This window comes from Lichenostomus cassidix, chromosome 6, assembly GCF_008360975.1.
Source record: "Lichenostomus cassidix isolate B80296 chromosome 6, HeHo_3.0, whole genome shotgun sequence".
In the NCBI taxonomy this organism is placed as follows: domain Eukaryota; kingdom Metazoa; phylum Chordata; class Aves; order Passeriformes; family Meliphagidae; genus Lichenostomus; species Lichenostomus cassidix.
The window spans coordinates 8,131,253-8,154,034 of NC_139487.1; the positions used below are offsets into that span (position 1 = coordinate 8,131,253).

The 22,782-nt window shown below is 42.8% G+C and overlaps 2 protein-coding genes across 5 annotated transcripts in view; one reads left to right on the forward strand and one right to left on the reverse strand.

Annotated features, from left to right (window-relative positions):
• The window catches only part of NRAP (nebulin related anchoring protein), a 46,145-nt gene extending 45,012 nt beyond the window's left edge, over nucleotides 1–1,133 (forward strand). For both annotated transcript variants that reach the window (XM_085064813.1, XM_085064814.1), the window contains one exon: nucleotides 718–1,133. In XM_085064813.1, coding sequence (XP_084920939.1) covers nucleotides 718–819 — 102 coding nt within the window. In that variant the 3' untranslated portion in view covers nucleotides 820–1,133. The remainder of the gene's footprint in view (nucleotides 1–717) is intronic.
• Nucleotides 191–22,516, reverse strand: HABP2 (hyaluronan binding protein 2). 3 transcript variants are annotated; one of them, XM_085064822.1, is made up of 14 exons: nucleotides 22,361–22,516; nucleotides 14,253–14,289; nucleotides 9,587–9,718; nucleotides 8,394–8,501; nucleotides 7,873–7,989; nucleotides 7,431–7,550; nucleotides 6,927–7,098; nucleotides 6,406–6,494; nucleotides 6,054–6,285; nucleotides 5,029–5,171; nucleotides 4,542–4,676; nucleotides 2,881–3,026; nucleotides 1,802–2,002; nucleotides 191–777 (listed from the first exon to the last, which is right to left on the reverse strand). In XM_085064822.1, exons 1-13 carry the CDS (start codon nucleotides 22,427–22,429, stop codon nucleotides 1,826–1,828), a joined length of 1,677 nt encoding a protein of 558 aa, XP_084920948.1. In that variant the 5' UTR covers nucleotides 22,430–22,516; the 3' UTR covers nucleotides 191–777; nucleotides 1,802–1,825. The 3 variants fall into 3 exon arrangements, with proteins under 3 accessions (XP_084920948.1, XP_084920949.1, XP_084920950.1); XM_085064823.1 differs by having other exon boundaries at nucleotides 191–1,185; XM_085064824.1 differs by lacking the exons at nucleotides 14,253–14,289; nucleotides 22,361–22,516 and adding an exon at nucleotides 10,603–10,702.
• Nucleotides 22,517–22,782: the final 266 nt, after the last annotated feature.

Below are 22,782 nucleotides of genomic sequence, written 5' to 3' on the forward strand. Positions count from 1 at the left end.
CCACCTCTGTCCAACTCATGGTTAAAGAAATTACAAGCAGGGATCTTCTAGGCTTTCCTTCTCCCTGCCTCCACAGGGATGACTCCCAGTCTGCATTTTCCCAGCATAAGAGAGCAGAAGTTCTTACAGGCATCCTGTAGCCCTTACAAGTTAGGAAGCATTCAGCTACAATAAAAGAGAAGCACTGCACTTCAAATACTTTGTTCATTTAATTTTTAACTTTGGTAACAAGTCAAAAAATAATCCAGACCAAGAGAAACACTACATATCCATGATTTACATTCCCATCTGAAAAGTTACTCAGGAAATAAATGAAAACTATGGTTGAGTAATGCAGGCAGTGGGAACTACAGGCAACATCTTCTTATGTCAAAGGTATGATAATGATCCGATGGTCCCAGGGAAACCCACAGGTGTGCAATCCATGTGGGATTCAGGTGTTTGCTGGTTTGCTTTTTATTTAGAGTTCAAAATAGAAACTAGGACTTGAGCACATTTAGTCCTTTGGTATGTGAGGTATATAACTTACATGAGCAGGTTCATTTTCTGCACTTCTCCACCGCAGAAATTTGCTAAGTGCAAGCAGTGACTTAGATTTTCCTAATTTTTCTGCCAGTTGTGCAAGTTTGAGTACACAAATATTGTTACAGAAAAACAGTTAAAACCTTCTCCTGTCCACTGGCTGGTTTCACAATTTATTTGGGTGTGATTTTACAGGACCAGTTGGAGACAGAAGGATCTCAGCAAGTCGGAGTCAACCCTGATGCTTCAGAAATTCTGCAATTCAAGAGAAGACAAATGCATCTCTATCAGAAGTAAACTGAAACATGACATAACATAAATAGATTTTCATCTTGTCCTGCAAATCCTGTAGCTTTTCCAGTTTTCTGGGAAACACAATAGATGGCATTTAAGAATTCTTGTTTTAAAAAGCAACCAAAACATTGCAATTTATAACTGATTATTTTTGTGTGGATACTTTGTGATTTATCACTGAATGTATTACAGATTCTGCTATTTATTTAAAGCTGTAAATGAATTTAGTACTAGGTGACTGGCAGGCTCAGCTTTGTACCATGGATGGTAGAATATTTAAAAAATTGTAATGAATAAAGCAGGTGACTCTTGCTCCATGTTTGTAATTTTTGGAGATTTTTATGTTCCTGGATTATTGGCACCATTGACCTAAGAGAATACAAAAGCATGATTCAAGTGGTTTAAGAGATGAACCAGTCAAAGGCCAGTGGTTATCACTGACTAGCCAAAGGCAGGTTGTCTAGAAGACTTCAGGGAATCTGCTCTAGACTATCAGGATCTATTCAGATCACAATTAGTTCTTCAGTCTTTTTTAAACCTCACAAACCAAAAAATCAGAATTACTCTTTTAGAAATTATCACAGTAGGGGTAGCTATTGGCAGATTAGGTAGCTGCTTAGAGAAGGTTGTAAATCCTAGAATTCAACTAAGAATGACATTACTATTTTAAGGAATTGACTCTTCACAAACAAGTTTATTCTTTATATTCTGATTTAATAGCAGTCCCTTCTAAAAAAAAATTTGGTGCAGAATCACTGGGCAAAACTTACTTATTTTCTGATCTGTTTAGCTAGAAAATGCGGGCTTATTTCAAAGCCCACAACAGAAAAACTGTCACTGACATTCTAGCTAACAGTCTTAATGCTATTTTCAAGATGGTGATGAAGGATGCCCCATGCAGGCCATGAGAAAATATCAGTAATATTTTTGGTCAAAGAGGAGGCATTTGGGGAATTGATAAAAATAGTAAACCTCTCAATCTTACCGTTTGTCACTCCAAAGCTCTCTTTTAATGACGTGACCTTGATGCAGACTGAAGTACAGCTTTAATCCAACTGGTGAATTTTGTCACCTGGGTATAAACTCCTGGCTTGTTTTTCAACCCACACCCATCACCCCAGCTCACGAGGCCATATACGTAGTAGGAGCCATTTTCTACACAAGTCAGTGGCCCTCCAGAATCTCCCTGATGAAGGAAGCAAAATATTAACCAAAATCGGAATGTTTCTCTCATCACAAGACTTTGAAGCTGTAATGATGTTTTTTCCTATCGGATGTACCATCAGATGCTTCTTAGCCCCTGAGCAGACTTGCAGTTCTGTGACCATGTCAAATGATACCAGACTTTTTGGATGTAAGTTTTCGGTTTTTTCCAGTGTGTGAGATATATCTGACAAGGTCACATGAAATTTCCTAAGCATGAAAGTATCAGGAATTCAGAGCCTGAACTCAGAAAGATAAAGATGTTATCCCTGGCACAAACTAAAACTTAAGCTGTCTCAGACTCCTCAAAATAGCCTTATTCTAAGTTGGTTGGTCTCATTTTTTTGTTTTATTTCTGATTTCTATTGCAAACTATGCTTTGTATACTACCTTTTCCAAAGGTAGTTTGCACCTTAGGAAGTGTTGTTCAAACTCTTCCCTACCTCTCAATGGTATAAGTAGGAACTTGTTTCACATTTGTGGTAGCTGTAATGAAAAGAAACATCAATACTGACTCCCTGCAAAATCTTAGCTCTGATAGTGAAAATCAGATTAGAGTTGGCACTCCAAGGTACAGGCCATAACAACACCGAGGAAAAAAAATGCAAGTTTTCATGTTAATATGACAAACTGCCTCAGAAGCCAAGCTTCCCAGGCTGGTCTCTTGATTCCACAGATCTGCCTGTAGGTGACAGTGGCAATATTAACTCTAAGAATATACAACTCAAAGTGTACTGCAAAAAGGCTGTTGAAATACACTGATGTGGGAACAGATACATATGCAGCACACTGCCAAAGCTCTTCACAGCCTGACTCTTCACACAAAAAAATTAGTGTTCAAGTACAGAAAAAGCAACAGACCTGACAAGAATCGATTCCAGGTTTCTGAAGTTTTCCTGCACAAAACATGCTTTCATCCAGTCGGTTATCGTGTAGTTCGGGTTCATTGCATTTCCTCTGAGAAATCAGCTTGACATTGGCATCTAACAGCTGATGGGATTGCTCATCTATGGGATGTGCATCAAAAAATATGGAGTCATTTTCCTCCCATTCCTGTTACATGTTGTCCTTTATTCAAAATTCTAGCTTGCTTGCCATATAGATGGGATGGGGTAAGAGCAGGGGGGATGCATGGGCTACCCTGGGAAGAAAAGATCTATCTGGCTGAAATGATAAGGGTTAGAGTTGGAGCCAGAAGTTTCACTCAGGACACTAAGTTGTTGCCTGAATAAAAGCGAAGTTAGATATTCAGAATTTGGTTCCAATCAGCTCTATGTGTGTAATCCTGCTTTTCCAAGGTGCTGGTTGTCTGCAGCTCCCACAGGTCCCCATGGGATTTTGAGCTGCTCAGCACTTCTCAGACTGGTGCCATTAGATGCTTCAACATGCAAGCTAATGAAACAGATGAAAACTGAAAATCATACAATATTTAAGGGCAATGATTAATTACAGTGAATCTAAAGACATAACTTGACATCTAAAGGCAATAGCCAGAGTTTCAAAGTACTACATCTGTAGATAATTAAAGGTGGTTTATAAGTTTGGTTCTGCTTGAGTTTCAGGAAATATTCCATTTCTGCAGTGATTTCCTGAAATGCTAATAATAGCTCTGCTCAAAGAAGAAGCCATCCAGTTTGAACATGTACAGGGTACTTGATATTCTTTGTTGGGGAAAAAAACCCATAAAATTCCCCTTACCCTTTTTAAGGGAGACTTTTTATTTGGAACTTTTAAAAAATGTCCATTAAATTCTGTTGGTGCATTCTGATCAAATGAACACACTTGTCTCTTGTGGACTTCAATGGGAGTTACATCAGAAGGGAGAATTCGGTCCCATGTATCGTATCAGGCTGTATCAGTCACAAAGCACTAGGACACCTACTGCAGCCTCAGTGACACGTTTTCCTTCTGCTGCTTTACAGCAACACATCAATCAGAACATGAGAAAATGCATTTTTCAGAAAATTGCCATTATCTTTTTTTTAAGCATAATAATTTCTCCCCTTAGGATTTACTGCGGGCAAGAAAGGTTTTTGGATGGAACTGGTTGAACTTGAAAAGCTTGGGATTTTATTTTTTTTTCCAGTACATCTGAAGATCCAGATGCTGCTTCTGAAAAGCTTTATCTGACCCAATGGGCTGGAAAATGATGTGAAAGTTCCTGTCTTTCTTGGTGCTGTCTTGAAACACACAAGCTATACAATAGCCTCTCTCGATACTTCCTTGCTTCTGCTGCTGGCTTCAGATGAAACCGTGACATGGAGAGTCACATGGCAAGCAAAAAAAATGCATCAGGCATTTTATCAGAACTCTGAGAGGTCTGGTTGATTTAGCAGCTGGAGATTTCTGGTAATGGGTAATTTCCATGGCATGTTTTAGCTGACCTTATTTTTGAATTGCATGTCTTGCTTTCACTGGTGCCTAGGTCCGCATTAGGGTCTGGCAATTGCTACACAAAGTACCAACCCACCTTGCCCCTGGAATACCCACCACCCACCAAAATCGAGTCAGCCCACAAGTACCTGTTTCTGTCTCGCCCCACCCAGAAATGAAGCAGGAAGTCCCAACAGGAAGGAAGAAGTCAGGGAGACACGCTATTTTCACATATTTTGTTTCCACTGCACAGTGACCGTCAACTGGCTTCAGTTTAAGTAGTGCTGGAGAAGAGATAAACAACAACAAAAAGTATTTGGAGCTAATTTTGATCCCCAACCCTTGTTATCAGAGTGTGATGCAATCCCATGCAAAGCTGCATAAACTCAACATTCCATTTGCCCCCCTATGCTGGACCTGTTCCCATTGTTTGGCTCCTCCAACACACACAGGCTTCTGCCTGCCCACAAGAATTTACATCCCAAAGATTCAAATGGGTCTAGATCACAATTTGGCCTGATTATTTCCAGAGCATAGTCTCAATCAGAATTTTACATTGGCTTTAGTGGGAGGAAGACACTTCAAACGACGAAGATTGGAGGTGAACCATATGAGTATCAAAAAAAAGAGTGTTACCAATATCATTGTATAGGATACCACCCTTCTCTCTGTATTTTCCATGTAAAATTATTTCCACTGCATCAAATATTTGCTCATGATACTCGCTCTTTTTCAGGTTTTGTTTTCCAAGAGCTACTTGGATCTTTGTTTCTGGGTTTCTGAAAAGAAGAAAAAAAAAAAGGTAATTTACATACAGACATTTCTATCAGACATGGTAAAACCCTGCAATTTTAGTATCAGGAAGTCAAGATATTTCTTTCTGTTGTAGAATTTGGCCAGAAGATTTCCTAAAATCATTATAGGAAGGCTTAGTTAGGAAAGCAGTGGTGTTGGACTATATATGTGCTCTTAGCTATTTACAATAATGAAATAAAGTGATTTAAAGCTGCATGTACATTATTTTCTTTGCATTTTAGGGCAGAGTAGCAGTGTGCACACAGTCTATTACTGTGGCTGTGATGATGAGTGGCAGCTCATGTAGCCATGGGAGTACAGTTGCTTGCCACTGTCTGACCATATTTAACATCATCTGTGTTGGAATGATTTCCAGTGTGTAATTTACCTGTTTCCTGGGATGGTGGTTTCCAACTAATTCAATGCAAATGTTGGAGGAAATATATTCTAAGCTAGTTGACAAAGAAAAAAATTAAAGCTAAGCTGTATTTTGACTGTTTTGAAGAACTTAATTCTGATGTAATACATTATGATGCTTATGGCATCCCAATATCCCCTCAGTTTTTCATAGAGTTCTTTTCTTATAAATTGCAATATCTTGTTACTTTCCTCCTTTTTACCTCTCACTCAAGTACTTTAGCTCATTTTAATTGAGTGGGGCCTAAGTTTGTTATTCCAGCGAGCACTATTTTCAAGCATATAAACATTTTTATGTACGTGTCCGTTTTTTTTCACATCTATGTTTTTCTTTCAATTTGACTCCCAGCAATCATTTTGATTGCAAATAATTTGGATACCAAGCTGCTTTTACAAACCATACTGGTTTTTATACATATATGTACCCTAACCATAGGACATGCACCTACTCAAGGCAGTGTGCAGCAGTAAGAACCCAGCATGATTGAATAAGCACTCCACCACAGAAATGTGTATTCCCATTTGGAGTCCGTCTCTGCAGAGATGCCATCCAGGGATGTTTTCCAGGTTTAGCCTTGGATCCCCCATAGATCCTCTTGAGTGTCCTATGAACTTCTGGTTGTCCACATGTTTGGAATATTTCAGGGGGGTCTGTTGGGGGTTCTGTTGGGGTCTCTTCAGCTGTGTTGGAAGAGGTATAATGCAGAGATAATATCAGACTGGAAGGGTTAAGCAACAGGGAATAATCTGCTGCTCTAGACCACCTACATGCTGCCAAATCACTCACTTCTAATTCTTTACCTGAGCAGGGTGAAACGTCACAGAATTCCCAATCCACTTCATTATTTTTTCTGACGTAGCACCAGGGTTTTTCATCCTCATCAGGATTCCTGAAGGGAACAGTTGAGAGAATCAGCCATTGGGAATGGGGAAATCTCCATGAAACCAGTGAAGGAGCTGAGGATCCTTAGAGAGCAAGCCTCATGCTCCCATATGGGAGATGAACTTCCAAAGATTATATTTCATAAGATTTGACAAAGAAGATGCCTGAGTGAGGGGTGCTTCTGCCATATTACTATTCCCATACCTATCTTAGCCATAAGAAAAATGTGAGACTGGTTAAAAAAAAAGAGGGCAGCTTCTGGAAGCCTCACATCATTAAGGTTAGAGAAGGCATCTCTAACATTCTGGTGTTTTATGGGCAGGCAGTGTCTAGAAAGATATCAGATCTTTAACACCATCAGTTTCTCAAATTCATGAGCAGTTTGTCCTCAGGGATCTCTTTTATAGAGACCTCAACAGCTGCTTCTTCAAAATATTACCTGCAGAAGTTGTGTTCACCAATGCCATATGAGTCAGCATCTTCCATAAAGGCATTAAAAGGGTGGTCCAAGAGATGGTGGGAATTCCAGTGCAGGCAGGTCCTGCCATTTTCTGCTTTGTTCACCCTTCCCCTATATGTAGAGGAGTCTTCTTCATAACAATCATCTGGTCCTGTAGAAAGACAATGTCAACTAAAAATGATTTTTGTGTTGCTCCCTGCTCAAAGTTGTTCCTCTTCCTTCCCTTCCTTGTCCTACATTCATTTTATGGAGGAGCAGAAGAACCTATTGGGTGAAGTAATTATGTTCCTTATTGTACACATGGCCAGAAATTAGAATAATATCCCAACATCTCTCCACCTTCTAGCTTGCTGACTTCAAATGCCACCCATCAGAAGCAGTCCCCTCACCCTGGGGAGTCACAGGCAACTGGGCAGGCATCTTCACTACATCAGATTTTGAATGCTTAAGGAAAACCTGACATTTCTTCCCCTTGTGACATACCAATCTCACAGAATCTCCCTCTGAAAGGTTCAGGGCACTTGCAGGTGAATTTGGATCTGTGTCTGTTCCGTATGCAGGTACCTCCATTTTTGCAAGGGTTTGGCCTGCACTGTTTGGATGCTGTCAATGTGGAAAACAGAAAACATTTGTCAATGTGCTAAACAATATACAGCCACTCATGCCCAGTGGAAACTGAGGAGAGATCCCCCTCAGTCTGTTAGCTAGATTTCTTATGAAATCTCAAAAAATGCATATCACTGTGGGTTTTGCTAGTGACTGAACCACCACCCCACAAATCAAGCATAACTCATAACCAGCCAGCCCCAGGCACGGGAGCTGCAGCACAGCTAGGGCAGGATCATGCTCTGCAGTGGGTGATTGCCCACCACAGACTGGCCATGGTGCTCTGCCCACCACAATTTGTGTCCATCTGAGTGCTCACCATGTTGGCAGGAGGGTTTCTTGTAGGGAGGCTTGCAGCTGCACTTAAAATAGGGTGGGGTTAATATAATCAGGCAGTCACCAAAGTGGCAGTTCTCCTCCAGACACATGTCCTCCACTGTGGAAAACAGGGACACAAAGTACATTATCAGCATTTGTGTGTGCACAGGAGCTGTGCCATTGCAGGGATCATGGGAAGACACCTTCTCCTGGTGCTCCAAGGAAGCTTTTGTTTGGCAGGTGTGGACTTGGGATCTCACTTCTAGTTCACAGTATCTATGGCAAAAAATCTGTGGTACCAATGAGCAGCTCCCCACTGCCCACCTGGACTCTGCACTCCTGAAGTCTATTTTACTGCATGCTGTTTAGACAGACTTTGGCCTGGATGAGGTGCTAAGAACTATGAAGATGACTGCTGTAGGCTGTCATAATGCTCAGCTCAGCAAACAGTGGATTTATAAAGTTGCAACAGTAGCATGAACTGCCAAAATAAGGAGAGTGGGTTAGCAAAAGAGCCATTACCTTTTTCACATGTAGTCCCACCATATGGCTTGGGGCAATGACAGCTGAAGTCACTTCCTTTGGCTTCACAACTACCACCATTCTTGCAGGGGTTGGAAAAGCACGAGTCTGCAGAGGTAAGCATGGAGATCTTTCAGCCTCTCAACCTTCATCACCTACTTTTTTCATAGCATTTTGTGGCTGCAGGAGTCTGTCTTCCTGGGGACAGCATCCTTTGTAATGTGCTGTGCTTATGCACCAGCTCAGCAGCCACAGGAGTGATATGAGTTGCTGCAGAGTTTATTGCAAGCTGCAGTAGCTCATGCCTTGGGTTTGGAGTTCATCTACTCCTTTTGCCCTGTCTATTACAGAGCTGTAACGAGGTAAGTCCCTTCTTTTGATCAGAGATAGATTTGCCTCAGTGGCATTGCCTGTGGCTGTCTGCCTTCATGCACTTAGTTTGGAGTGATGTGGATTTGGCATTGTCCTGTTTGGAGCACAGCATTAAATCTCCCCTGGAAAAGCCATCCACCACCATACCCCTGCATCATACCCCTGAGTGGCTATTGCCACCTGGGGTGGGACCTGACACCTGATACGAGTCACTTGTCTGCTGTTCCTTACAATGTGCTCAACATCTGCAATGCAGTACAGGCTGCCAGGAGCAATGGGTATTTGGAACAGCCAAAAGTCAGCTCTTTGTACCAGGGGATAACTTTGGGAATGTTACAGGGAACTTCCCTTTCTCTCCTTTTGAGTCCCCTGAGCAATCTCAATGATCCTTTCCTGTTCTGCTGAAGTTTGGCAAAACAAAAAAGACAAGGAAATAAAACCCCTGCAACTGATAAAAGAAGGGAAAAAAAAAAAGAAACCTGCTCTACATTTGGTTCCTAGCATAAATACAGAACATATATCCCATGAAAACAGCAATTACATCTTACAGTGTCTATAGACAAATAAGCCTGCGTTTTTTTGTAGTAGCAATCAGAAATGTTCTGCATGATCAGAATCCATCCTGTGAAACCTGGAGATAAAACACGGGATCCTTACAAGAGAAATACAAAGAAGAACACTGCAAACGATCCTCCTAACTCATCCCTTTGATGCAGGCATTTCGAGAGCAGGCTGGCAGCCAGACCTGCCACGCTCACGCTTCAAGCACAGGGTTGGGATTTTACCCCTTCCTTGCCTTCCTGCCCACCCCTGAGAGGTACCTCTTCTGGCAGAGCTGTGGCCTAAAGATGTCTCGAACCAGCTCGTTTCCTCCCAGGACTGCTGCTGGAGGTTGGTGTCCTGCTCTGACTCTGTAACTTCGTAGTAGTAGATTTCATAGTCATCAGCCTCATCTGCAGGGAGGGGTGAGAAGAGAGTGAAAGAACAGAGGAATTAAAATGGGAAGGAGACAAGTTACGAGTGAAGGTATTCCCTGAGATGGACAGTCCTTTTCCCTTTCAGCTCATTTGGGATCTCAGTGGGTCTAGGGATCATCTTGAGGACTAAAGGTGCTGTTCAGCTCTTCCTTGGCACAGGCAGAGCTCACCTAGGGTCCAGCATGGCCACCCTGAGCACAACTGGCCCTGTGCTGTCCTCACTGATGCTCCTGAAGGTCACTGGCACTATGGCTGCCCAGCTGTGTCCTGTGGTGGCACCCAGGATACCCAGAGGGCATGCAGGCCAGGGCTCTGCAGGCAAAGGCGTAATGAGCTCCGTGTGGCACCACGGCCGGGGCAGACGCACAGACCAGCACAGTAACAAAAGATTAGGTTCCTATAAGAAAAAGGGGTTTTCTTTGTCCAACTGCTTTGCTGACCATCACCTCCAATGCTGCAGAACGAGGCAGGGCCCTCCCCAGCACAGGGCCCTGCTGTGTGTGGGGACAGAGTCCCACCTCGAGGGCAACCAGGGGGATGGAGGGCTTGAGGCACCAGCACGTCTTTGTGATTCCTTGCCCACAAAACAGCCTTTGAGGAGTGAGGGCCTGGTGCTGCAGACACGTGCTGAGGAGCCCATCCCTGCCTCTGCAGACCTGTGGCCTCCAGGAGCCTCGTGACCTTCAGGAGCCCATGTCCTCACAGGGCCCACAGGGACCTGCAGCTTTGCCAGCCACATTGGGGTGTTGCTTGATTAAAGTGGGCTGGCAGCTCCTTGCACAGGTATAGCTGTTGCCAGTGGAAGCCCCTCCAGTGTTTCAAAGACAAGCTATGGTAATGAGCAAAGCTAAGCTACGTACAGAGACATTTTAAAAAGCTCTCCCCTAGGGCCGGACCGATGGCCCCATGGATAATGCTCTGCCTTGAACTGATTATCGACTGCATTATCTTAGTTTTCTCTCCTCATTCATTCTCTCGCAGCCTTTATCTTTATTCTTTCTTTGCTTCTGAAAAAAAGAAAGAAATTCCACGTTTGTACAATGGGTGTTTTATATTTCATATTAAAATAGAATAGTCTTTTTTTCTTCTTTTTTTTTTCCTACATGCCAACTCTCGTTTCTGACAAAAAAAAAATAGAGGAAAGTTTCACCTCATTTATTGCTATGTCAAGTCAAGACTCCTTTTCCTCAGCTCATTATTTCCATAGGAGCTGAGTCTTGACTATGTGCAAGTGTTGCAGAAGTGTATGCCTTGCTGAGGAACAGAAGGATCTTGCTGAAAGATAAGGACATTGTCTACAGTGAACAAAATTAAATTTAATGTGATGTAGTTAAGGAAGAAAAACAAAAAGGAAGTTTTGCCTGAAATGCAGCCTCCAAGTTCACTTTGTTGGAGAGGAGATTTTGCAAACGACTTGAGGTTGAGGCAACTGTCTGAAGTAGTCTGATTTTGTATCCCCTGTTTATTTTCAGAATCTTAGAGGGGCATGTTGTCTTTTATTCCACAGATGCTTTCTGAAGGATGGGGTATCCCTTTTTATGGAAAAATATACCTGCCAAAAGTTATGAAGGATGAACAGGGGAGTGACAGATGCAAAAGCTGGACTGCAAACATGCCAGCATGCTTTACAGAGGCTGGTGAGCACTCTCCTGAATCAACAGAGGAAAAATAAGTGCCCCCAAGGAGCACAAATAAGCCATTGTAGAATCATGTATCCTGGTTTTTAAACCAACTGCTCAGTGTGTGTTGTTAAGAAATGATGCTACTGTCACTTCATTTTTGTTTGGCATAATTTCTCAGCAACAGATTAATCATTTATTAACAACACTTATGTAATTACTTGACATGTTATGAACTATTTTTAAGTGCAGCTCTTCTGTAAACAAGTTGGCCAAGAGGTAGTTCACATTTTGTAAGGTGCGCTGCTGGCGGCTCCGAGGGGTTGGGGGCACAAAGCCCCATGTGCACTGATGGGGAAGTTTTGGGATAGGCTATTGCACACCTGAGGCCAATTTGGAAGCCAGCAGCCCTTGAAGAAGGCAGATGCAGGTAGCCAGGGCTGAGGTAAAGCACACAACACTGAGCAACCCCCTCAAGGGCTGGCAATTACCATTTCCAGAAACTTTATGGCCAAAGCATGGAGTTTATGGCACCTGTGGAAAGGGCTCAGAAGACATCAGCAAACCCTCTTGGGTTCCCTGGCCCCCATGTGGATATGGGAGTCAGGAAGCTGAGGTTACTGACCAAGGTGATGTAAGAGTGCAGCAGATCTGAGAAATGACCAGCGTCCCTGTTTTCCCCATTGTCATCCCTCTTTATGAAACTGAGAAACAGACACAGCTCCTACAGGTCACATGAGTGATGCTTTCTATCTTCCAGCTATTCCATGTCATCTCCAGCTGCATGAAGCAGTGAAAAACAAAGGCCAGAAAACCCTCACTGGGGCATATGATATCAAACTACAAGATGTCTTCTTATTTATCACTGTTTTGACACTAAATAACTATTTGGCTTCCACATCTCTTACTTAAGAAGTGCTCCCATTCCATTTTTTTAAATTATTCATAACAAGCCATAGGTTTAGTAAAGCAGAAACAACATTTTTTTTTATCTGAGCACATAATTAAAGCACAAAGTCTGATACACTGGTTGATTTAAACATATTACTAAATCAGAGTGCTCGTTCTTTGTAAGTGCTGGAAAACCTTAACATGCTTAAAAAAAGCAGTGATCTGACATTTGTCACTGAAATGTGACTATTACATGAAATTAAATTAGACATCCTGCATGCAAATTTTCAAAGAATAACTTTCCTCTGTGTAGTACAAAAAATCCCCCCATAATTGATAGACAGAGATTGACTTTTAAAGCTTCAAATCAGCTTTGAGGTCTAGGTGATCTTTTAAACTGCTCAAGCTTTCATCTGCAGTTTTTCACATTGCCAAGAGCTGTCAATCAAGCAATGGATTTCTGATCAATATCCCCTTGTTCATTAGCTTACACAGGCTCTCTGTTACGGAGAGAACAGATACCCCAATGCCGACAGTCACACTGTTTTCAAAACCTTCCCTGGATCAAGTGATGACTAATGTTCCGAGTGGGAAAGTGATGCATTAGGATGCCATCGGGTGACCTGAATTGCGAGGTAACTTTGTTGGACTGCAGTTGTCAAGATGAGTGATGTGCAGAGTTAAAGCCTATTGCCAACACACATCAAGAGCGCCAGAAAGTACCCAGCATTTATTCAAGCTCTCTGAACCTCTGGGGACTGACTGAAATCTGGCCTAATTTAAGCAGGATGAGTTTTCCTACCACCCCCCTAAATACTTTTTGTCTCCAGCTCTGAGATTATTGTAGTGTTATTTTTATGAGGCTGAAATCCTGACTGTATTTTAAATAATGAGATATCCCCCATTTACTTCTGCAGAGATGAGACCTCACAGTATTTCCCCCCTTCCAAGCAGGCTGTGGCTGGAAGTATCTGCAGCTTCAGAAAGAAGGGAAACCAGCTAACAACAAAGCCAGAAAGCCTTTCAAATAGTTTTGTGGCTGTTACTTAAAAGCAGTTTTGCAGCACTTTTTTCCTCAGAGGGATGGATGTGGGGTGAAGGGGGACTGGGATGGCTGGAGGTGTGGAGATTTGGAGGGGGATGGGGAGTGGGAGAGCACAGGAAAAGTGGACGGACAGATGTAAGGACCAAACACCATAAGGCAGGGAATGATTTAACAAATTGTGAAAGGGATACTCTACCATCAAAAGGCAGATCAACCAGTTTGCACAAGGCTGCAAACTTGTGTGTAAACAGGTGTGTAAATCCTGAATCAAGTGCATGACTGTGGCCAAATATTTGCAGAACCCAAATATTGAGATCAGGCAAAAAAAATTATTTGGAAATTTGTTTTCTACATACATGACGTTAGAACAGCAACATTGATTTGGGCACTGCTGTATGAGTGACAAGATTTCTGGTTTGACCTGAAAGCCAAAATGCCACTGGAATGCACAGGAATGCAGATGAATAATGAGTGCATACTAAAATCCATCTTATGTTATTGCAGGAAAATGAGAAAAATTACTGTATTATTTAATTAGCTATGCATTACAAACAGGTCTAAGAGCCATTGAAATCAAGAAAAGAAAGAGCAGGGCTTACCTGCAAAAACACTAAACTTATCAATAAAACCATTATCTTCTACATGGACCATGTAGGCTGTGAAAGGTTGTACAAATCCTCACACATACCACACATCCTCACATAATATTCATCATAGCTTTTCCTTTATCAACATCTTAATGCAACACAGCCTTTAATGATTTTTTACTTGCATGGGCTTGGTTTTTAACCTCCTTGCACTTGAGACAAAGCCTTATTTTAAGCTCAGCAAGGCTCTGCATGAAGTTAAAATAATTCAACAGTGGGCACTAGTGAAGGGTGTTGATGAACCAGGTTGCCAGCCTTTCAGTTTTGTGGCAGGCAGAAGGTAAAATGAAGAAACTGAAACCACTTACCTTTCATCGTGTTGGCCTGGAAGGAAAAGTGGGAAGCCTGCATGAGATAATAAAGATCAGAGTGTCAGTTTCTGAAAAAACAAAAGCTGGCTCAGAGCTTTGCTTACAGTACAAAGATTCTGTTTGCCCCTAGTGCTGGACATCCTGATAAGGCTGTTGGCCACTGTGGAGCTAACTGGCCTAGATTTTTAGAGCTCTTTCAAAAGAGTAACAAAATGTCACCAACCTGTGGGCAGGTCTGGCTTTTCCAAGCATACAGCTCAAGCTGCTGGCTGGTCTGATCTGGGGCAAACCTGTCCCGAATGAGTTAAATTGGCTCTTTGCTTATGAAGTGAAGGCACACTGGCTGTTTGTCCAAGTTCTCTGAACTGCTGACAGAGTCCATGCTCCAGCTGGCTGCCAAAGCCAGAGGCTGGGAGGTACCTGGGCATGGCAGAGTGGATGTTGCGAAGTGCAGCATGGCCCAAGACCTGGTGCTACCCAGTGGGATCTGGAGCCCAGAGCTGGAAGGCTGTCAACAATTTTTGGATGCAGGAGAATATTTCTGCCACTTTCTAGGAGGAAATGCCATGTGTCCCACCTCCAACGTGGGGCTCCAGCCTTTCCTGTTTGGCTCACGATCAAGGACAAGCAACAAAAGGGAACGGAAGACAGAAAACAGCTCTCAGCCTTTGAAGAGTGTGAGTGAGGTTTGTCTGAAAGGAAAGGCACTGACTCTACACCAGGACGCATCCCCAGTGTGACAATTTCCGTTCGCTTTCCCTCTTGCTCCAAATCCCAGCTGCGGACAGGATTACCTGCCTGCAGTGAGGATACATATGCTAACAGTGGGTGTAAAGGAGATTTGAAGCTTCTGTTTTTCATTCCTCACATGATTTTAGAGAATAAAACATATTTCCCAACAATTTAACACATACAGTAAAGACAGCATACATACTCACACAATTATTATGTGCACCTATGCATTTCTACAGATACAATTAACTATAAATATATGCCCTGTTTGGTTGCACTTTATATATAGAAGAGAGACGTTCTCAGATAACCCTGGCTGAGACTAAGAACAAATGAATCACAAGCAATGAATAAGAAACAGGACAAAATAAAAAGCTCAGAATTCATGTTAGTGAATATTATCTGGAATACCTAAATGAGCTTTTGCTTCAGGCACGTTTGCGTCCCTCTTGTGTTTGAGCCAGGGAGAACAGACACTCCAGCTCTCCCCTTCCCCACTGACTTTAATGAGAGCAGTGTCCCCTGAACCACTCAGCAGAGCCCCTTCCCAGGTGCATTTGAGTGAGCCACACACATACAGAGCTAAATCCTCTGCAGCTGGAAGGACACACATCCTCACACAATTGCCCCTCCTGAATGAGTGCAGAGATGATGGTAAATGAGAAGGCTGTAAAAGCTCTGTCCTTGGTGTATATGTTTCTTGAGTGCAGGTACAGCGTTTGTCAGATCCTTTGCCAGACCCCAACGGAGACTATAAAAAGCAAAGGTCTAATTGCTCCATTTACAATTAGTGGTAGCATTCATCCATAAACTCAGACCAAAACAAACCCTGCAAGTGTACTCCTTTCTTTTGGAGGAACAGATGAAACAAAGAACAAGGAAGCAGCAATGGGAGCAGGATGATGCAACAAACATTTCATCTCCCTCTCCAGCTCTCTGTGCTGCCCTGTTATGCTGTTTGCCTTGTGGGGTTGGAAAGGGTTTGAGTGTGAAAGGTTTGAATTAGTGAGCTTTCCCCTGCACTCAGGGCAGCCCTTGGCACCCCAGGGAATGCCAAAGGGTTTCAGCCCAAGCTGAGTGAGGTGCACCAGGCTGTTCTGTGCCTCAGTTCCCCCAGCTGAAGGGCAGAAATAACAGTCTCACAATGCTCCAAGGAAATAGGAAAGATTAGAGACACAGCATTGTGCTACACTACTTTCTTTTCCAGGTTATCCACCTGCCCCTCTCTCCAAGCACCGGCAGAGCTGACCACAAAAGGACTGCCACCCTAAATTTCTCTTGCAATAAACTTATGTCCTCGACAATGTGCAGGTTTCCAGAGCAGGCAGTGGCTTGGTGGCTGCTGGCTGAGTCCTGGATTTTGATTCCTGCTTTTGGATGAAAGCCTCTCTGTGCTGGCACAGCATAAATGTTACTGGGAACAAAAGCTTCTGGAGCATCCAGTATAGAGGGCCCAGGAGTTAAACATAATCTCTACTGTAAGGCTCCCATATCTCATTTTGTGCTGCAGTTTTCCCTCCTCATGTGCCTGTCACAAGCTGCAGCAGCAGAGCCACAGGGGACAAAACCTCTGGCACAGATGATTTCTCAGCATGGAGAGCTTTCTCCTCCCTCCTGAGGTTCATGACCACTCGGGTTCAGATCTGCCACACTGGTTTTGTAACATTTTCACCCCCACGAGCCAGCATAGGGCCAAATTTTTGCCTTTTGACTCATGACATGAAGCTTGCCATGGCAGTGTGCAGCAAAGGAGGAAGAGCTCACTCCTTCCCCTCTGTCTTCTAGAGCTCTCCCCTTCCTCTGCTCCAGGGGAGGATGTGGGATGCAGGATGCTGGGTATGGGATGCAGAAGGAGGCTGTCAGAGGGGTGTGCAGGGTGGGGGTCCGGGAGGGACTGCAGGAGGGAGTGCAGGAGGGGCAGTGAAGGCAGAACCTCCTGCCTGCAGTGCCGTATTGCTCGTGGCCAGCAGAGGAGGATCTTGTCCTTCTGACGAGGTGCAACACGGAGCCCAACGAGGAGCAGGATTCAAACAAAAGGAAGGGGGGCGGCGGGAGAAGAAATTAGACGGTGGGGTTGGTTTCACCAAACAGTCTCCTTGCTGCAGCTCGACACCGATACTCTGTGTGCTCTCTCAAGAGGGAATAAAATCACTGGATTCTGTTCATACCGGGTCTGCAGTGATGAGGGACTAAGCTGGAAGAATTTGCAGAGAGCAAATTTAAATTTTATTACTTTAGGCTCATAAAAAAGAAACCCTACCAAAAAGAGAGAGACATTTTATATGGGTACCAGTGCACTGCTGACTATGTACTCAATCACATTTTTAAGGCTCCTAGAAAAAAATTGTGAAATTCAAAATATCCTAATTTCACCTGACCTTTGTTGTCTTTTGTCACTGTAATGATTAGCACTTCACCAAAACTTCATTCCTCCAAAGAACCATAAAAATTTTGCTAAATAGACTGTGTACTAAGATTGAGGATTGTAGATACATGATACATACAATTTTTTCCATTTCAGCTACTTACGAAAGAGAAGCTAATGAAATGTAATCGATTTCAAACAGGAATGACACAACCATGTGCTTTCTTCATCTCAGGATGGAATCCTATGCCTCCTTTTCAGACAAAAATGTCCAGGTAATCTCTAGCAATTCTTTCTGAGCAAACCAGGAAGATTTGACCCCAAATTCAAGTGAAATTATTTATAGCTGCCAAGGGCATTCTGCAGTTGAACTGTTTATTGTGTCCTGGGTACATTGCTACCCCTTATTACAAGAAAAACGAATCACTAAAACACAAAAGCAGGTGGAGAAAGAGAGCAAAAAGGTGGCAGCCCAGGGTTATGCTGTGAATTTATGTGTGCAAAACAGACTTCCAGAAAAAATAGTGTAATTACTCAAGCTTGCATGAGAGAGTAGCAAGAGAGATGAAAATGAGCTCTATACACACACACACATTGCAACAAAGCACTACAGGAGTTCCAATGTTAAACTGCATTTGTAGGATTTAGCCTATTCACTCAATTGCATTAAGTCCTGCAAATTCTCCTGCAGCTTGTCACAACGTGGCCTCCGTGGCAGAAAAACAAAAGATTATGCTTTCATTTGTTCATCTGTGGAGTCACAGCTTTGCAGCCAAGAAGGAGGTGGGATGGGGTTGAACTGGAGAATGAAGATGGATATTTGATCAACTTCCATCCACAAGTGACACAAGCCATGAAGGAGCCACGAGGGCAGACACAGCTACTGCCTTCTTGCAGTGAACCCCTTGATCCCGCTGACAGCTCTCAGTAGGAACCTTTGTCTGGGCTGCTCGCCAAAGGAGGAGGGAATCGACAGTTCTGATACTCTTACAATCGGCCAGATTTTTGCCTGCAACCATCTTGGGTAGTGACAGTCTTTGAACTTCAAGGGAAAGTGGCTTTTCCAGCAATGACATTGTATTTCTCAGCCAAGGCCATGGTTGCAGTTTAATGAAAGAAGGGCATATTATCATCTGGAGCACACATGCAACACATGTTGTGTTTTTAGCCTGGGAAACCATTCTCTGAAAGGATTCCACCAAAACCCCTGAGTTCTTCACTTCTCTGCTAACAAGACATCTCCTGCTTCCACACTGAACTGCAACTTGAACATCAGAGTAAATGGGGTGTTCCTTATCAACCAGTCCCGGAGTACCCAGAGAAGTTCACATTTAAAACCTTTATTTTGCTGATTATTTAGCTGTGAACCTTTCCCATGGTAGCACCTGATACAAAACCCACAGGGATCCAAGAAAAAAGCAATACTCTTCAGAGGTGCTGCTGAAACCAGCTTGGTTCTCTGCTCAGGAGTTACCTGCTCCTGTTTTCCAAGAAATCAAAGTTCCCAAATTAATCTTTGCACTGTGAAAAGTGGCTTGGTAGCAGCTGGGTGTTTTTAAAGCTGCTCACTGGTGGTTGAGGTGCACTCATGCTCCCGGGTGGAAAACAGGGTCAGTCTTGATGCCACAGCACGGGGAAACTACAAAATATGTTTCAGGGGGCTGCAGGAGCCAGCTAGTCACACTAACACGAATGCCTGCAGCCAGTGCTGGGAATGCAGGTTATACTGCTAGACTTAAAGCTTATGCAAAGTCATTAAGTGCCTTTAGTTACACGGGATATCAACCTGCACGCTGCAGGGCATAAGCTGATTGCCTTCGGGGGTCAGCGAGGAGCGCTTCCCTCTCTGAGAGCACGGTGCAAAATTAGCTGGGGGCGCTCCCAGGGCTTTGTTGCTTTCCTGCTGCATCAGGCAAATTTAGGCGAGCACTGCAGAAGGGTTTTACACCTGATGGGCCACAAATCCAGGCGGGCTTGGCAGCATTCACTTCCCTTCGCAGTGATCGGTTCACAACGCAGCAGAGCGCAAAGCCCCTGTGTGTGTGGTGCAGTCCTGGAGGGGAGCAGAAGCGGGAGTTTGCTGCAGGAATGGATCCGTTGGGGGTTAGAAAAAGATGTCAGACAGAGCTGACTTTGGAACACCCTAAAATGTTGATCTCCAAGCACCTGAGGCAAGAAAAGAGCTGCACTGCTGGCAACAGCATCCTACTTGCTGTGGGCCAGGAGGGAGATAGGTCCTTCTGATAAGCTGTCCCTTTTTGAAATTGTCTGATCTTAATATGATACTTTTATCCTTCCCTTTCCCTACTAAGTGCACGTGTTTTTTGGATTGGGCAAGTGATCTCAAAACACTTTCTGTCACAACTAAGCAGACATCAATTTTTTTAAGTTCTAAAATAATCAGTGAAGAGCCACTTCTGCTACTCTGACCCTTGCAAGTCTTCCTTCCTGCTGCCAGGGATGTTGAGTTTGCAGGGAAATCTGACACAGGGAAAAGGCCTGATCTGAGCACCTGTAGATGAAAAAATAATTTTTCTCCCTGCAAGTATGTGCTGAATCACTTTAGAGCACTGTTAAGTGGGAGCTGCAGCCTGGTGTACAGGTAGGGCCTTCACTGGGGTGTTGTGGGATCCAACTTTGTATTGTCCTGTTCCAGATCCCTCTAGCCCAACTCAGCACAACACTTAAGCATATCATTTAAATCTGAGTGCATTCCAGAAAAGTTGCTTCAATACATATCTGGGTAAGTGAAGAGACACAGCTCAACTGCAGCAGAGTTTTCTCTTCAGCTAGTTAAAGAATACTTAACCATACAATACATGATGGCAGGCACATTTCTACTACAGTATCATGCTGAGCAGAAGTGAAATGAAAAGCAAGGAAAAAAGTCCCAATCCTAGAAGACCCTACCTCCTTCAGACCATGTCTGAAGACAATCTTTGGTGCAGTTGCATCACATATGTTAATGTAAAGGAACAAATTCAATTTTCACCATGCAGCTTCATGCCTTTCATGGAAATAGTTTGGATTCATGCAGATGAAATCAGTTTTTCTTCAGGTAGTATGAAAGAACTGAATGAAAATTTTTGCCTTAGGGTTCTGCTCCAAGCCTGCCAGATCCATGAATGTCCAAGTATGTTATTGTTCTATCATGACTGACTCACCATGAGCTCCTGCTTAAACCCTAGTTTGATTTCTGCTATATTTCACAAATAATATTTGTTAATCAGCTTGTTACTTATAAAAAACTCTAAAACCAGATTCAAATAAAAATGATGAAGATAGTTCTAGGAAAGGATGAAAATAGGAATCTAGGGTGTTTTCTATGGTTTCAGCAAAGTACAACATTTATTATCTTTTCATTCAAACTATTTCAGTGCAACTTTTTCTTTGGGACAAATCATGAAGACAAAAATATCCTCTCATGACTTGTTTGTCATGCAGTGGTCACATCATGGCGACTCATTCTCCCCCTTTTTTTTTTTTTTTCCGGGATCCATGCCAAGTGCTAAGCCAGAAAACCTTGTTATATTAATTATGAAGAAAAAGCATGTTTTATTAAAAACTAGCCTGCTGAATATTCTGTCGTGCTGCTTTTCAGTGACAGCAGAATTGCTTTTGCATTTTAGCAATGTTAATGAATTTTCAGGAGTGGGGAGAGATATACTCTACATTTTCCATAGCAATTTTTAAAGCAAAGTGAGATTAGTACTGTCAAAGCTATTGAATCAATCTAACACCTAGGATGAATTAGGAAAAATCTGGGCAAGACTTCATATTGTCTAAAACTGGCCCCACATCTTCTTCACTGAGCAAGAATTAACACTGCCAAATTCATGATGAGCTTATTTATATTAGATGCTGCTCCCAGAAAATCTGTGAAACTGGCATTGAAGTACCCTAGAGCTGATCCCCTCCATAAGATGCTACTTGTACTACTGGACCAAGTGTGACATTGGTCCTGATGATACACTAATTAACAATTACTCTATTGAGTTGTGAAAATCACTAACCTCAAATTCCAGAGCTCTTAAAACGATCTGTGCCCCATTAAACCCCCTCATTACATATTTTTCCCAAATAACTAAATTTAAACATGTCAACATATATACATTTCAGTATCTATGAACCTGCATATGTAGGAAATGTCACTAAGAAAGCAGATGTTTTAAAGAACTTCTGATTCCTTCATGAGAAAATCTACTTGATTGCTTGGAAAAACAAAAGAAATTTTTTTAAAACTGACTTTTAACTTTCCTTTGATTACAAGTCATTCTTCCAGTCTTCTTTAAAGAGGAGATGAATAGATGTCGGAAAGTATCTACCAAAGCAGAACTCTGGTCACCCCTGGCTGAGTTGAATATTTTGCCATTAACCTTCCTCCCACGTTAGTGACAACAATAATTCAGTCATCCAAAACAAGTGGCTGGGGGAAATTTTCTTTTGCAGAAGAGTTTGCAAAACTGTCAAGGCAGCACCTACCTGACCTGCTTAATCTGATATTTAGTTCCTTCAGAATGAAGACTGGGAACAAGGAAGAAAATTTTTCTGTGAGGGTGGTGAAACACTGGTATAGGTTTCCAGGGAGATGGTGGATGCCCCATCCATGGAAGCACTCAAGGCCAGGCTGGATGAGCTCTGAGCAGCCTGCTCTAATGGAAAATGTCCCTGTCCATGGCAGGGGGGTTGGAACTAGATGATCTTTAAGGTGCCTTCCAACCCAAAATGTTCTATGATTTTAAGATGAGCTGCAGCCCAGTCTTTTGGGGCAGTTCTTAGTGCCCAGGGCCAGGGGAGGGATTAGGCTCCCCACCCCAGACCCCTGGGAGTGGGGTGGCCAGTGAGTGTACCCAGAAGAGCCGTTCCTTGACACTATAGACGTCTGCTCAAAAAAATACCCATATGGCTACTCTCTTATGCTGCATTAACATGGTCACCTCAGTGGCCCAAAATGCAGATACTGCAAAGCTAGCACATGCAAAGAAAAGGAGGATAAAAACATACTCACGCACAAACGTGTGGTCCCTAGGAGAATAACCAGTGGAAGAACCTGAAGCATCAAAGCACTGTTAAACATCCTCGATTTTTTCTTGAAATTAGCTTTTTCTTCTTGCCTATGCTTTTTCAGACAAGCCACAATCTTTCGAGGCCAAGCTCATTCAGTGCAAATAATTAACCGTGCTTCAAATATTGTTTAATGTTCAACAGATGGCCTTGATCAAATAAATGCATCCTGTCCAGATAATCACTGCATTGACCACTGGCAAATGTTTCACATCAGTAAGTATCAAAGATGGGAATGGTATTAATTAACAATAAAAACAAATATTTGCCTTGTATTAGAAATATCTTTCAACTATTATTATCAATTGGGAAAAAAGTGCGAATCATACTTACTTCTCCCCCACCTGAAAAATAGTGAGATAGAGT